Source organism: Lethenteron reissneri, chromosome 7, assembly GCF_015708825.2.
Source record: "Lethenteron reissneri isolate LAM-NWPU_2019-01 chromosome 7, ASM1570882v1, whole genome shotgun sequence".
In the NCBI taxonomy this organism is placed as follows: Eukaryota; Metazoa; Chordata; class Hyperoartia; order Petromyzontiformes; family Petromyzontidae; genus Lethenteron; species Lethenteron reissneri.
The window spans coordinates 6,550,123-6,565,069 of NC_083785.1; the positions used below are offsets into that span (position 1 = coordinate 6,550,123).

Sequence of the window (14,947 nt, forward strand, 5' to 3'; positions counted from 1 at the left end):
CTCTTGGACTCAATACCCGCGTGACAGCAAATTTGCAAGTAAAAATCGATTACTTTTAATCAGAAATTAATGCAGACGGTGCGTTATATACATCTTCACCTCCACGCTACTTGAGTCAGCGATTTCAAAAGTTGAAACAGCCTAATTTTACACTTGTTTAGCATTGCCCGCGTGTTAGATTCCACGCCGCCTCTCGCTGCCCTGCGTGTGGACATGGCGTCGATGCGAATGCGATTCCACACATGTGGAACGCCACGCGAACTTTGAAGCCGAGTGAGGTGTGGCAGCGCCTGTCTCGACTGCACCTAATGACATCCATTTTTCTCCGCAAACCCCGAGGGGTTTCCTCCTGACACAATCGCCTCCCACCCCCAAGCGGTCTCCCTCTCTCTCGACAGCAGCTCTCAATCAGCTGCAGCCAGGAAGCGCCGTGACTGTTATCTTCGTCTCGCTCCCCTCCTCCAGGTGCTCTCGCACAGAGAGAGAACCTGGCAGGCAGGGTCAACCGGAGATTGAATGTGTACTGGACATCAGTAAAAAAGAGCTTTATAGCTCATCGTATTCCTCCAGTGTAAATCAATATTCTCATAAAGCTCTTTTTCACGGATGTCCAGTCGGGGCGGGTCAGAATGTTACAACAACAAATGATACAAAAACAGGATAGCAGTGCAAATTATAGTCAAGGTAAAAAATCACTATATATGCAAATAAAACTAAACTATGTTTTTTTTATCTTTTATATAACCCATGGTCACATGGAACACTTTACAAGCCACTTTGCACAGTTTTTATTGGATCATCTCCCCACAGAAGGCGGCACAATTGACTTAACACTTCATGCTTTTCATCCTCCGCAATCCACCTCCTGTCAACAAAATTACATTTCGTCGGTTATCAAGTCGAACCGTGACACCACATTACCATAGGATCACGAGCATGGTGAGAGCTTCTCTGGAACGCTTTTTACTGGTAGGAACCTCCTGGTTCCACCAGCCCACAGGGTAGTATTGTGTCCGTCCGTCGTGCAGGGAGGGGCTGGGTGGGGAGGGTGGGGAGGGGCTGGGTGGGGAGGGGCTGGTCACCTCGTGGTGCCCTTATAAAACTCAACGTTTAACCTACTCACGCCGGCTTGTGCCCACCCTCACAGTCGGGCATATTTGCGAAATGCACCACGCCGCCGTTGACCCTGGCCATTGACCGAGCAACCCAACGTTCCTACCAGCTCCCTCCGCAGGAAGTGGTTAGCGCAGGCCCTTCCCGTCAGCAGTGGTATGAGTAAGCATTTGCAGGGCTGAACCATCCAAACTGTCTTAGTGGAAGACAGATTGGATGTTACATAGTGTCTAAATGTAATCGCATCTCAAGATGTTGTGCAGACACGGAAGACGTGTTTATATTTTATAGAGATAATAACTCTGTCAAGTTTTAAAGTACTGCGCAAGAGTTGACTCAGCCCTATACCTAAGCTGGGGGGGTCAGTAAAGTGAATAGCACTTTGTGGGGCAAGCCCAGCAGTGGCTGTTGTATGGAGAGACTCATCCTCACAATCGGAACTTGGAATTTCCCGAGCTGGCTCTGGGGCTTTTTGTCGAGGAGGTCGCAGCTTGCGCAATTGAGCAGCAGGAAACCGCTCCGTTTTGTTATCGTTGCCGTTAGATATTTCCTTTGCTCCAAATCTCAGCGGTGGCCATCAGGGGCAGTGCGCAGCGAAGAAGCAGGCAGCGAAGAAGCAGGGAGAGACGCATGCGTCCCACGTAGCCATCAGGAGACAAACGTAATGAACTCCGAGCGTGCGGCATTGCGCGGCAACATTAATAAAATATTATTGATGTACGAAATCAACCCCAGCCCCGCCGCTCGGGTAGAGCGCGGCGATTCACTTTCCACAATCCATTAAGTACCTGTCAAAATATGTACATTGGCCACCGAGCAAGGGGGCATTTTACCACGCGTGAGTGACTGCCCCGAGCCTTTGTGTGATTCATTGCCCTGTACGGTGCGATCCGTCGCCTGATGGAAGCGTTGCCACGTTGTTTACATCGAGTACTCGAAATGGTTTTCCCACCACCAGATGATTGAATGGCGGCCGTCGCTTTCACGTTGAGCCACTTTTATGGCAGGTGGGACCGCAAGTCGCTGTTTTTGACGCTGTCTAGCACGGGGCGAAAGGCCTTCATGCATGAGCTCCGTCCGTCTGTAACAAAGGGGCACGATAACCTTCTGAAAGATGATCCAGTATGAACGAACCCGTAACATAAGGTTAGATCACTGTTATTGAAAACCGGCTGAATTGATTAAAGTGTTTCTCAAAACTTTAGAGACTAAACACCAGAATGAAAAAGGCAATAAATATGCAAACACATTTTGCCCTGACAGCTTCCCATCGCTTTCCAAACTGCTCAGTAAGACAACGCATGTTGGAAAGCGTTACATGAGCAAATCCGTACGCTTGATATGATATTTCCTTACGTGTTTACCCACGTGATGATTCACACTCTTCAATTACCGTGTTTAACCATGATTAATTATACTGCGTATATTTTGCTGACTTTTAAGGCAGTCTAAACAAATCAAAAGACAGCTTTCGGGCCTTCCTGGTGCTGGGACTCTCGGCTGAGCGTCCGTGTCCCCTACTGTGCACGTCTGGGTCACTGTTGTGTCCGTACGGCGGTCGTGTTTAGTTTTTCTTTTTTTATAAGCTTTCATTTAACTGAATCTGTCTATTGTTGTCGTTGTTGTTGTCGTTGTTGTATCCTCAAATATTGTAACTCAATTTTAACCCACTTCCCAATGTGGTATCGACTGCAAACTTGGTATACTTATGTCATACTGATGACAATACTATATTCTATCATTAAAAATATTTAATTTTAAAAATTATTTCTTATATATTATGCTTCGGCTCGGGTCTAATTGTCCACGCTCAACTAACGTTGGCTGTAATTGGCCACGGTCCCTTACGTTATGGCAAGCTTCGGGCCCACTTCCTGGAGTCGTGGAGTTCTTCCATTACTAGTACATTTCATAAGAACGTATTTTTAAATATTACTTATTTACACCTCTATCGCTTCCCCTATTCGTGCCCCGATGTGCTTTGTTCTCTTCCGGTGTGTTTGGCGAGTCGCGTTGCGATGCCATGACGTTTTTTTGCTTAAGAGACACACAAGTCCATATCTTCCCACCTGGCAGTGATTTCATTGTTTCGATGATTCGGGGTTGCGATTTGTACTTGGGAACGTTTGTTGCCTTGTTTTTTTCCCCCATCTCGTTTATTTAATTTCCTGTTTTTGTTGTCTCGTGTGCTAAAGTTGTATCGCCTCTGTTAGCCTAAATGTAACATTGGTATATAGCGTCTCATTTAAACTCTTATTGTTTGTCTCTTAACTGTGATTCTTAAATATGCCATTGTTCGTGTTAATCTTAGGTTTGAAACACTTAGTCTGTGCTGTCCTGTGGACTGGGATAAAAGTCGTGGGCTAAGTTGTGCCCAATCCTGGCCAGCTGACTCAGAAATTTAGATAACTAACTGACTTATATGTTGCACAAGTTACAAGTGATTAATTCTCACGAGCATGATTCGAAGCACTTGTTGAGTGCGTACGAATGTAGTTTTAATCGGTGAATTGATGCAGTCCCAGTGGTTTTCACCAAAAGATCGTCGAGGAACATTTTTCTGTGGAAGTTCCGTCTTTCACAATCATCCCCTGAAATCGAACAGCTTTCGACAGTGCGATCGTAGAACTATTTTCCCTTACATATTTAAAATGTCACACACATAAACCTAAAATCCGCTTCAACAGCACCCGCATTTTTTAGCACCACCTTTGTTTATTACATTTTCATTTTTATCGCCTTCGTTTTGGATGGGGTTTTCACCTTCACCAAAACATTTGTCCTGCCTTCTTTTTTTTAGCAATAGCAAATATATAAAAATGCAAAAAAAATGTTAAGTAAATATTTGACGAAGAATTTGAAACGTCCGATTGTGGCTTTGTACAGTTTCAGCCGATTGTTCAGATGCTGTTCAATGCAGTGGATTAGTCATTCTATTCGTATTATTCGTAATATTATTCTTTCCCGTTAATTTGTGTTGTTATCTGTATCGATTTTGATTTCTGTGTACAAGCTGTGAGCCCACGCTGGCGCTCAAATTACACCCCTGTACCAAAAGAAAAAGGCACGGCAATAATAATCTGAACGGTAAACGAAACCTAATAATACGGGGGTTCCTAGGAGCGTTTACATTATCGCCCGAAGGATTTTGTGACCCAACCTTTGGAACCCCGGGGAGTCGATAGATATTTTAAAATTGAGATTGAGTTTTTTGTTAAGCGCACAATCTTCTCTTTTGACAAGGCCACTTTGACAATGCACCTCCAGTACCACCACCATCACCACCACCACCATCACCACCACCACCGTTTGCATCACCGCCACCAGCACTGCAAGCACCGCCCCCGCCATCATCATCACCGACAGCATCGCCATTATCAGCAGCAGTACCACCAGCGCCATCGCTAGCACCTCCAGCACCAATACTGCCAGCTGCACCACCACTATCTGTACCAGCACCACCAGCAACCATCCCACCAGCAGCACCACATCCTCCACCACTAGCACCAAAAGCACCAGTGCTCTATCGTAATAAGCTCCATTCATCCATTATTTTTTTACTTTATGCACTGTTGTTTGAATTTTTTTTAGCACGTGGTGACTATATTGTTTTGCCTCGCACAGGCCTCCCTTCAAAAAGAGACTTTCAGCCATAGTGAGCTGCCCTGTGCATGTATGCACATTCTACTGCTGGATGAGCATCTCTCCACACTGTATGGCTCGTGGGGGGCTTTTTGACCGTACATCACAACACTGGTCAGTGCGGCTTGGTGAGGGGTGGTCATCATTTCTCGTATCGCTCGCGACGGATGTAATCCAAGGCTGCGAATCAAAAACTCAGGTCACTGGGTTCACGGAGCAGTGCAATAACCACTTTGCCACTAGGCCACCCACAAATGGGTGTGCAGTTGCTATATTTAGGTTAATGAGTGGAAAAGACCATTCAGATAGAGAAGCGGTAGTGTAACGTGGTTGGCATAGGCCCTGGTGCAAGAAATGGAAAGGGGGGGGGGATCCCTTGTTGAATTCCTTCCTCTCATCATAGCCCGGAAACTGGGGCCCGCCCTGGGCCTTGGTCCCCAGTGCAGGTGCACCACCGGCACACCCAGTGACTACGCCACTGCAGATGAGACGGGGGAAAAAAACGAGCCGAAAAAATAACCGCCGCTCGAATGAAATCGCGACCTCGAATTATGAAAATGTAATCGAATCGTTAGAGAGCCGCTGCATCGTTAAGAACCCCAAATTCAAGTTGGTGCTTGCCCTCCCCCACCACCGCCATCACAATGCGGGGAGCTTAAGAGGACGTCCAAGAACGGCAGTGACATGCACGCTTTAGCGTCGTTGGGTTGTGTCGCCGCCGAGTGTGTGGTAGCCAGCAGTAAATAAATAATGGTGCGGACCGGACAGGAAAAGCACTGTTGCCACACACCACCGAGAAGTGTAGCTCGGTTCCCCGGAACATAGGAAATGACCCCACACGCGCACACACCAGCGTGCGCTTTTTTTGCTTCTGCTTCGTGTAGCCATCACCGAATCTCGAGTAACACGCGCCAATTAAATTAGAGGTGGCTGGGTGGCTCGCAGGTCAGAGCCCTGAGCTGTCGTCGCTGAGATCTCGGGTTTCGAATTCAGATCGGGACCGGCTTACAGTTTCAAGTTTGTTTTATTTAGCCATGTGAGAGCTCACGAGGCAGCATATTTCCACTTGCAAGAGAAGCCTGGGTCACCAGAAGTACAAAAGCCATGACTTAAAATACAATTACAACGATGAGGCGTTAAAAAAGAAATCGAAAACATACATCATACATTATATTGAATTAAATGCATTTCATGTGATGGAAGTTGGCTTTCACAGTTGTGATAAGTTGACGGCCTCAAACGTGTCACCAATGACTACACACCCAAAAACAAATACATTACAATTTGGTTCTGCACTTTGGCTAAGTTCCAGCTCCGAGTATTAAACGTCGGTTTGACTGTCATGCGACGGACAACATCATCATATGTAAAATGTGAATAAAGGACGCCTACAACTTCGAGTAGCTTTATGCTGGGGGGCAAGGGGCCCTAGCCGCTGGCGCTAGACCGGGTGGCTGGTTGGGCCTGGGGCTGGTGTGGTTTGTGCCTCCGATGAAAGGGAGACGGAAAAAGGCAGGCGTTTTGGGGAAGGCGGTGGAGGGCGACTCGCGTCATCTCACGAAGCTGAGGATTCATTTTTTTTAATTGTAGGACCCCTGTTTAAGGACCCCAGGCCAAACAGGAAGAAGAAGAAGAATAAGAAATTGCCACTTGACATTGACTTGGCACGGAGCCACGGGGAAGTGAAACAAGAGCACGTTTGCGTGTCTTTGCAGCAAAAGTAAATCGCTGTAAAGAGATGTCTGCTCACGCGAAGTGCCCTTTACCACAATATTAATTACAGACACAGGAGAGAGCGGGCATTCCTCGTACCACTGCGTACAAAGGTGTGTCCGTCTGGTACCCGGCTGGGTTGTCTGGTGTTCATTTACCGTCATAGTTTCGCCGTATGTTTTTTTTTTACATTATCTTGCCGGGGAGTCAATGGGTGGCGACTGCTCACTACGCCTGTCGTGTCTAACACACAACCAACATACATGCATTGGGCATGCGACGATCCGCCACCACCACCTGGCGATGGTCGTGATTCATGGTCACGATTCTCTCTAAGAATAGAAGCTTTTTTATCATCTTGTTTTTACCATTCCGTTTGTACTTTGTCGTTTGTTCCATCTCTTTCGAAGTCACGCGAGCCAAAGTGTAATGTCTGGCACGTAGTTTGTGTGAATGGTAAATAATCGATTGTTACACGGACAATCCGATGTGCCGATGGATTTGACACATGAGTCAATATATTCCTTTCCTCACTCGGTCAAATCTACGGTGAAGGAATTAGAGCGTGGGACACGGAAACCTGATACCCACCAAGTTTCTCGGGAGCCTAGCAATGGGTTTTTATGGTTCGTACGCATTTTTCTTACACAGCAGGCCAGCGTGTGATACACGAAAGAGCCAGTGTCATCGCCACGTCTCGTATTTGATAATTTGTTTTACCACTGGGGCTGTGACACGGCCCAGCGGGGGAGCACCTTTCGCCGCTCGTTTCAGAGGTTCGCAGTTTCTAATCCAGCGGCCGCCCTAATCAATTCTGCCGGTGTCGCAACCGCAGTAACACTACGCGCCATCTGCTTCACGGTTAGGTAGGCACTGAGTGCCGGCATCTATCAGGGTCCAAATTTGCCTTATTCGATAATTACCCCGCAAATCACTCAATTTGCATTGTACATTGCAGTCACTTTCCCCTGCTGGCCGACTAAAGCCTGTGGTCATTGTTGCATATGGTGCCACGCTGGTCCCTCTTCAGTTCTCGCCTGATAGATGACTATAAACTCTAAACTCGTTTGATCTTATTATTACAATTCCGTTCCTGTGGAGTAGCCACATGTGACCTCCATTTCATCTCAAATCAACCACAATACGAATTGATTTCAGTACTCGGGCATTGAAAAAAACAAGCGGTCACTTGTGGACGTGTTTTCTAAACTGGAAAGGATCTGCACAAACCACACAATGCAACGTGGATTCATGTCACCAGGCCCAAATGCGACCGCATCTCACGACACTTTACAGAAACATGCATTGAGATTATGTCGATTATTTTGCTGCTATAAATTTCCACGTGATAAGCCACTTTGTTGAGCTTTCATTTTGTGGCCGGGTCGCTTCTGAAAAATAGACGCCAGTGGGCTTTACCTGGACATCTGTGAAAAATAACTCTATCGGATTCCTCCAGTCTAAATTAATATTCTTATTCTGAACCTGAACATGTTCATTGTATATACAGGGAGAAAGAGAGCGAGGCAGTAATTTCTAGACAGAAGAGAGGAAGGTCTTGAGCCTGATTCTTAAAAACCAAGGCAGGGAGTTGGCAGCACGGGTGGCTGGGGGAAGGGAGTTGCCGACTGTTTGAAGCATATAAGCATGAGCTACCTGACTCCTTGTGAACACTGAATGGGGGCTTCGACAGAAAGCCTCGGTTGTTGGAGCGGAGAGGGCACGAAAGGGAGTAGAGCAAGATGAGAAGGGAGATCTACGGGAGTGTGCATGGAGGGGAGTTTAGAGTAAGGTGAGAGGGAAGGGGTAGGAGAGTATGAGAAGGGGATAGGTGGGAGAGTGCATGAAGGGCAGTAGGAGTTAGATGAAAGGGGTGAGGTGGGAGAGTGTGTGAAGGGCAGTAGAAGTGAGATGAGAGGAGAGAGGTATGCAGGGGTGAGTCCGTGGAGGATGTGGAAGACAGTAAGTGTGATCTTGAAATCGAGCCAGGCTTGGATTGGGAGCTGGACGCGAGGGATTGGAGGATTGGGGTGATGTGGTCTCGTTTGCGGGTGCGGGTGACGAGTCTGGCAGCGGTATCCTGGATCATCTGGATTTTGGAGATGAGGGATTTGGGGAGGTAGTAGTGGAAAGAGCTGCAAGAGTAGCTTTACAATTTGCGTAACGTACAATAACAACTTGCGTAGCTGTGCGTGTGTGTGTGTAATGCAGCATGTGCACACAATGTGCACCTAGCCTGGCACAACAGCCGTGGTGACGTCGCTTAGTGGTGAAAAGCAATTGTTGATGGAGCATGTGTTTGTATATTTTAATTTCTTTATTATTCATGAACCAAATTGCATGCATGGGATTAATGTTAGCAGTATTTGTTTGTGTGAAAGGTGGTGGCACAGTGGTTATGATCCCAGCAATCTGGATTCATTTCCCGGCCATGGATAATACCATTGGCATGTGATATCTGAAACTGTTCGGGGCCTCCCTTAGGTCAACTTGACCTCAAATGAGTACCTGGTGCAGTCTTTAAACAACATCACAGGGGAGACTCAAGGCAGCTGCGCCTGGTTTTGACCACACTACCCCTTCATGTGCTGTTCAAGCCTTAGTAGGTGCTCGCTAAGAGCACTTGCTCCAACAGTCTGTGTGGCAAACACATGAATCTTTGTCTTTGATGTAGTGTATGCATGTGTGAACAAAGGCAGCTTGTGTATGTGTGATATAGCACTTGCATGTGTATTGTCTTTGTCTTGTTATGCATTCTATGTGCTGGTGTGAAATGTGGCTTTTGTATAATATGTAGCATGTGTGTGTGAGTGAGTGTTATGCATTGTACTGCGGGTGTGTGTGAAATGTAGCGTGTATGTAATGTAATGTGAGAGTTCAAATCGTGGTTGGGGGTCGACTCAGCCCATAATTTCTCCAGCGTTAATAAAATACGTACAACTTTGTGGGGTAGTCAACAGTCGTTTTCCATAAAAAAGGTTTTTTTTGGGTTAGATCGCGGAAATTTAAATGGGTCATTAACTCACCACCACCCGACACAACCGATTAATGAGGTTTGTCATGGAAAGAAAACGTGGCGATTAATTACAACTGCAGCATACCAGTGTGTTGGAGAGTAAATCCAGAACATTTACAATTTGAGTATGATGTTTCGCTGTTAATTACAACCAGCTTCATCAGGCAATTTTTTCCAGAATTGTGAAGAAATCCTCCTGTTTCCAGTCCTAAATATAGTAAGGTGATGTTATCACTGTGAGTCTATTAGGTGCGAAGATCAGAGGGGGGGTTTCCGATAGATAAACTTGCCGCAGGACTCAGGGCTATAGATAGGCGATGGACACCAAAACCTCAATGCTCAATTGAGCAAGAAATCAATTTGACTTTTGAGTGCGTCGTGCGTCACGTGACGCAGCGTGCATGTGCAATGCAGTGTGGCGCATGCATTTGTGGATACGGTGCAGTGCAGGTGCGCACGATGGACACCCTGTGATACGTTCGACGATGTAACTCGTGGCTTTGCGCGCATGGCGATCTCTCGCTGTGCCCCAGGCATTCACATTGCTCGCGTCGGGAACTCTGTTTTACCGTGCCGCTGCTGCTGCCGCCGCTGCTGCTACTGCTGCCGCTGCTGCTGCTGCTGCTGCTCTGTTCCGTGTAGCAGGGAGGCTGGCGACCATGGCACTGTGGAGCCAGGCCCAACAGCTGCAGGGAGACTATCTTCGGCAGATGCAGTCGCTCTACGGGCAGCACTTCCCCATCGAGGTCCGCCACTACGTGTGCCAGTGGGTGGAGCAGCAGAGATGGTGAGGGCTCCACCCTGGCACGATCAACATCATCAACATCATCAGCATCATCGTCAGCTTCGTCAGCATAATCACCATCAGCAGCAGGATTTTATAATATTATCGGGCTTCAATGACGGATGTTCAAATAATACCCACATGGCAACGTGAATTAAATCCCTGGCCGTGGTTGACGTTGGTGGCGAGGCCTACATCCAGCAGTGGATTGACAAAGTGCCGTGCATGATATTGCATTTTAACCCATTTCCATTCAGCGCACTGTGCTCAGAACTCCGTCTATTTTCCAACCCGCACTGACCAACATGGTGAAGTATGGTTAAACAACAAGTGTGGTTAAACAACCCCCATGGTCAATTCAGCATAGGGAGGCCTGTATCGGTGGATTCACACGATACTTGCAGAAGATTTCCTTGGAATGCTGTAAAAGTGAATAATTTCACCCACAATGCACTGTGAGCTTAAGAATAGATTTCAATCAATTGAATCGGCGTTCCACCGATATACTATCCACTCACCCCAATGTTTAACAAAAATATATTGATTCTCAACTTGAATCACTAATCAGCCTCGCGACAATCCATCAAATCTCCATGTGAGTGGGGGTGGGTGGGCGGGCTGATCGTTAAACCGATCATCCCCTGATTATGGGAATAGAAGGTGGACAGCGAAACCTAACTCCCACCTGCCGCGCGCATGTGCAGGGATGAGGTGGAGGTGGACAACCCTCAAGAGGAGTTCCGCGCCAAGGTGCTGCTCGACAACCTGGTGCAGGAGCTGCACAGGAAGGCCGGCCAGCTCGTGGGTGACGACGTCTTTGTGCTCAAGCTGAAGCTTGATAGCTACGCCACGCAGCTGCAGGTGACGCTGTTATTACTGTAGAACACACAGATACGCACGTGACGCTGTTATTACTGTAGAACACACAGATACGCAGGTGACGCTGTTATTATTGTAGAACACAGCTGCAGGTGATGCTGTTATTACTGTAGAACACACAGATACTGCACGTGACACTCTTATTACTGTAGAACACAGCTGCAGGTGACGCTGTTATTACTATAGAACACACAGATAGTACACGTGACGCTGTTATTACTGTAGAACAGCTGCAGGTGGCGCTGTTATTACTATAGAACACACAGATACGCACGTGATGCTGTTATTACTGTAGAACACAGCTGCAGGTGACGCTGTTATTACTATAGAACACACAGATAGTACACGTGATGCTGTTATTACTGTAGAACACACAGATACTGCACGTGACACTGTTATTACTGTAGAACACACAGATCGTACACGTGACGCTGTTATTACTGTAGAACACAGATGCAGGTGTTGCTGTTATGACTGATACACCGCTGCAGATGCTGATGTTACTATATCAGCCATAAAAACCTGTAAAATGCACAACACGTTATATCCCGTCACGTGTTCTCAAAGAGATGCGGGTGGTGCCGTATTACAGTTGAGTAACAGTTTTGATTGTCAAGGTATGAAATGCGACCCTATCACCAAACACTTGTAGAACACAGGAGGTAGTGGTAGGGAAACGAGAGCCAAGATGTCACTGCAGACGTCCCCAGTCAAAGGTGGAGGACTCGGGGAATGTTTTAACCCTGGACTTTTAACGGAGGGACAGAGGCAGCAATGTAGACGATTAGTGGGATGGGTTTCTGGACAGTCGCAGGCAGCAGAAGAGACAGGGCAACCCCTCACTGTGAGTTTTGCACGCAGACGTGCCTGCAGCTGCCTGTCGACCCACACCACCCAGTCGCAGTCACCGGTGAATATACCCGGACAGCTTGGCTGGGTCAGTGTAGTAGTGGAAACTTAATGGCAGAGAAGAAGGAGTGACCCCTTACAGATTGGATGATCGCTGTGAGTTTTGCCTTGTGGCTGCTGCTGCTGCTGTAGCTTTACTACTGCACCACCCGGTCGCAGCCATCTGTGATTGTATCCAAACAGCGTGGCTTAGTCAATGAAACAGGGTCATGTTAACCGAGCTACACGTGACGAATTCTTGTTAACAGCCGCACCGTGCATGCCTTATATGCAGCCAGCTTTGACCTGACTCCCACACACACACTTCCATGTAACTTACAGAGCTATCGGTTACATGGAAGTCTGGAAGTGTGTAGGAGTGCACAGATTCAGGTGATCGCTAGGCGTGCGTGGTGACGCACACCTGTGCGTTCCAGCGTTCCTAAACCTCGCCGGTTTTTTGAGATGCCCACGAGATGACGGCAGAGCGTGTCGATTGAAACCATCTGTGCGGAGTTTGGAGTGTTACCCCCCCTCGTATGGGCGCCACAGTGGCAGGATGTTAACTACCTCGCCTGGTATACAGGAGGTCGTGGGTTCGATCCCGACCCTGACGCTTGTGTGTTTGGAGTTTCCGTGTCTCTTTTTCCGTGGTCGTGTGGATTTTTGTCCGGGTACTTCAGTTTTTCCCTCCACATTTAGAATCAACATGCATATATGGCTGATGTAAATTTCCAGGTGATAAGCCCCTTTTTGAGCAATCATTTGTGGCCAGGTCACTTCTGAAAAAAGAGCTACTATCGAGCTCAGTGGGCCTAGCATGGTAAAATACAAAAATACAAATTATCGTTTAAATAGTATGGGTGGCGAGTTTTCTCCTGGTTCTCCGGTTTCCTCCCACGTGCAGCCACGTACTCGTGAGTGGAATTGGCTGAACGTCCCACTGCGGAAAACCTCCTGAAAAAGAGTCTTTGGACTAAAGTGAGGCTTTCCTGGATAAACAACGAACATTATTATTAGAACCGCCTCCCTCGGTGCTCTAAATTGTTACGTGCCATTCTGGTGTTGTGTGGGTATTAAGGTGATAAATAAGCACGCAATGTTCTATTTGACCATCAACAATTGCCATAAAATTGCAATTCATTTATCAGCTAAATGGCCACAATCCGCCAAGGCGACCTGTAATAACTGTTCAATGTTACGTTCTGCTTTTAACTGGCCCCACACTATACATGCAGATCTCTTGCCTATATCACCAGGCAATCAAGGAGCTATTTTCATAACCGGGAGCAATCTTCTGATGGAGATTCAGAGAAGTTGAAACCTGTCCACAGCTTGCCTCCTTAGCAAAACCAGCGGTGGGCAATGATGGCTCTATGGTTCTGACAATTCCGTCAAATAATGAAACCGGTATGCAGCCTTCTTATTGTTCTGCTGCTGTCTGGAATAATATGGGCCACAGTTTTGACTCTTTTGAGCTGGCGTTTAAAACAAGGCTGTGTGCATTATACACACGGTATGTTGATGTCATGTGACCTGCAGCTCATGATCAGAGGACCGATCCCATTGACAGATTCGTGCTTTCTGCTGCTTTAGGAGTCACCTGTGTGTGTTTCGATTACCGTACTCTGGTACGTATGCGTATGTTTGTTTATTTCCGCTGTGTAATCCGTGTCGCTCTGCCGCATCCTTGTCGCCCACCTCAGACTCACTATGAGCACACGCCCATGGAGCTCGTGAAGACGGTGAAGCAGATCCTGTTCCATGAGCAGCGCCTGGTGCGCGAGTCGGCCAACGTGAGTGAGCGCGGCGCCACCACCACCATCACAACTGTCATCATCACCACCCTTGGCACAATTAACACCATCGCAACCATCATCATTCTTATCACCATCATCACTGCTGTCACAACTACCATAACCATCACTGTCACAATTACCATCACGTATGTATGTACGTTGGAACTTCTTTCGCAATCGGTCTCAAAGAATATTTTTTAGGAGCGTCCAACATTGCAATGTTTGGCCATTTTCAATTTGAAGGCATCTTTGCATGCGAGACAAAAATAGAATTAAAAAAATAGAAACGCAACACACGCGAGAGGATCGTATGCAAGGGTCCACGCAAAGAGGTTCACAAACCCACTTGCTATACTGCCATCTCGTGGACACCTCATGGCGACACACCAGGTTTGGGAGCTTCACACATCTCTCCGTGACTCACCAACCCCTGCCTCAAAAGCAAGTAGCTGTACACAATACTTGTCCGTAGGGGTTGGTGTGGGCGGGTTTGTGCAGCGCAGATACCACTTGCCCACTGATGTTAGCCGTGGCCGGGAATCGAACCGGTGTCGACGGATTTGTAAACCCACTGCGCCGTGCCACCACCATGGCACTGCGCCACGTTTGTGGTTTTTTTTTATAACGGTTCAATTAATCGACATAATTAGACCGTTTGAGATTGCGCATTAATTGCCTCCGCGGATTTGCGGTAATCGAGCCCGCTCCTCCGTGTCAGGACGCTCCGCACTCGGCGTTACGCGCTCGCAAACAGGCTCCGCTTTGTGGCCTTGGGAATTTGATTTCATTCGTGAAACATCTGCAAAGCCTCACGTTACGGGTTTCTTTTTTTTTTCTAAACGATTTCCGTGCCGATAATCATCCGCTCGTTGGAGCTGATAACATGCTCTTGCGAGCCCAGCTGCTGCCAGAGGTGTGACTTGCGCATTTGGCGCCCAGTACAGTGCCCTCCCCCCCATCACCGTCCCATGCCCGCCTTGCTTCTGCGGGGCTAAGTTGTGGGCAGAGGACAGCGTAGAGCGAAACCCCATTGGTTGGAACTTGCTCCAACAACATCTGTGCTCCCCCGCCTTCACCGACACGTACTGACCAGTGTGGTCAAGTTTGATCAAA

General features: G+C 47.5%; 1 protein-coding gene across 1 annotated transcript in view; it reads left to right on the forward strand.

Annotated features, from left to right (window-relative positions):
* Positions 1-14,947, forward strand: part of LOC133356808 (signal transducer and activator of transcription 5B-like) — a 49,180-nt gene that overhangs the window by 17,263 nt on the left and 16,970 nt on the right. The window contains 3 exon segments of the mRNA XM_061574507.1: positions 10,130-10,271; positions 10,973-11,129; positions 13,742-13,831. Coding sequence (XP_061430491.1) covers positions 10,144-10,271; positions 10,973-11,129; positions 13,742-13,831 — 375 coding nt within the window. The 5' untranslated portion in view covers positions 10,130-10,143.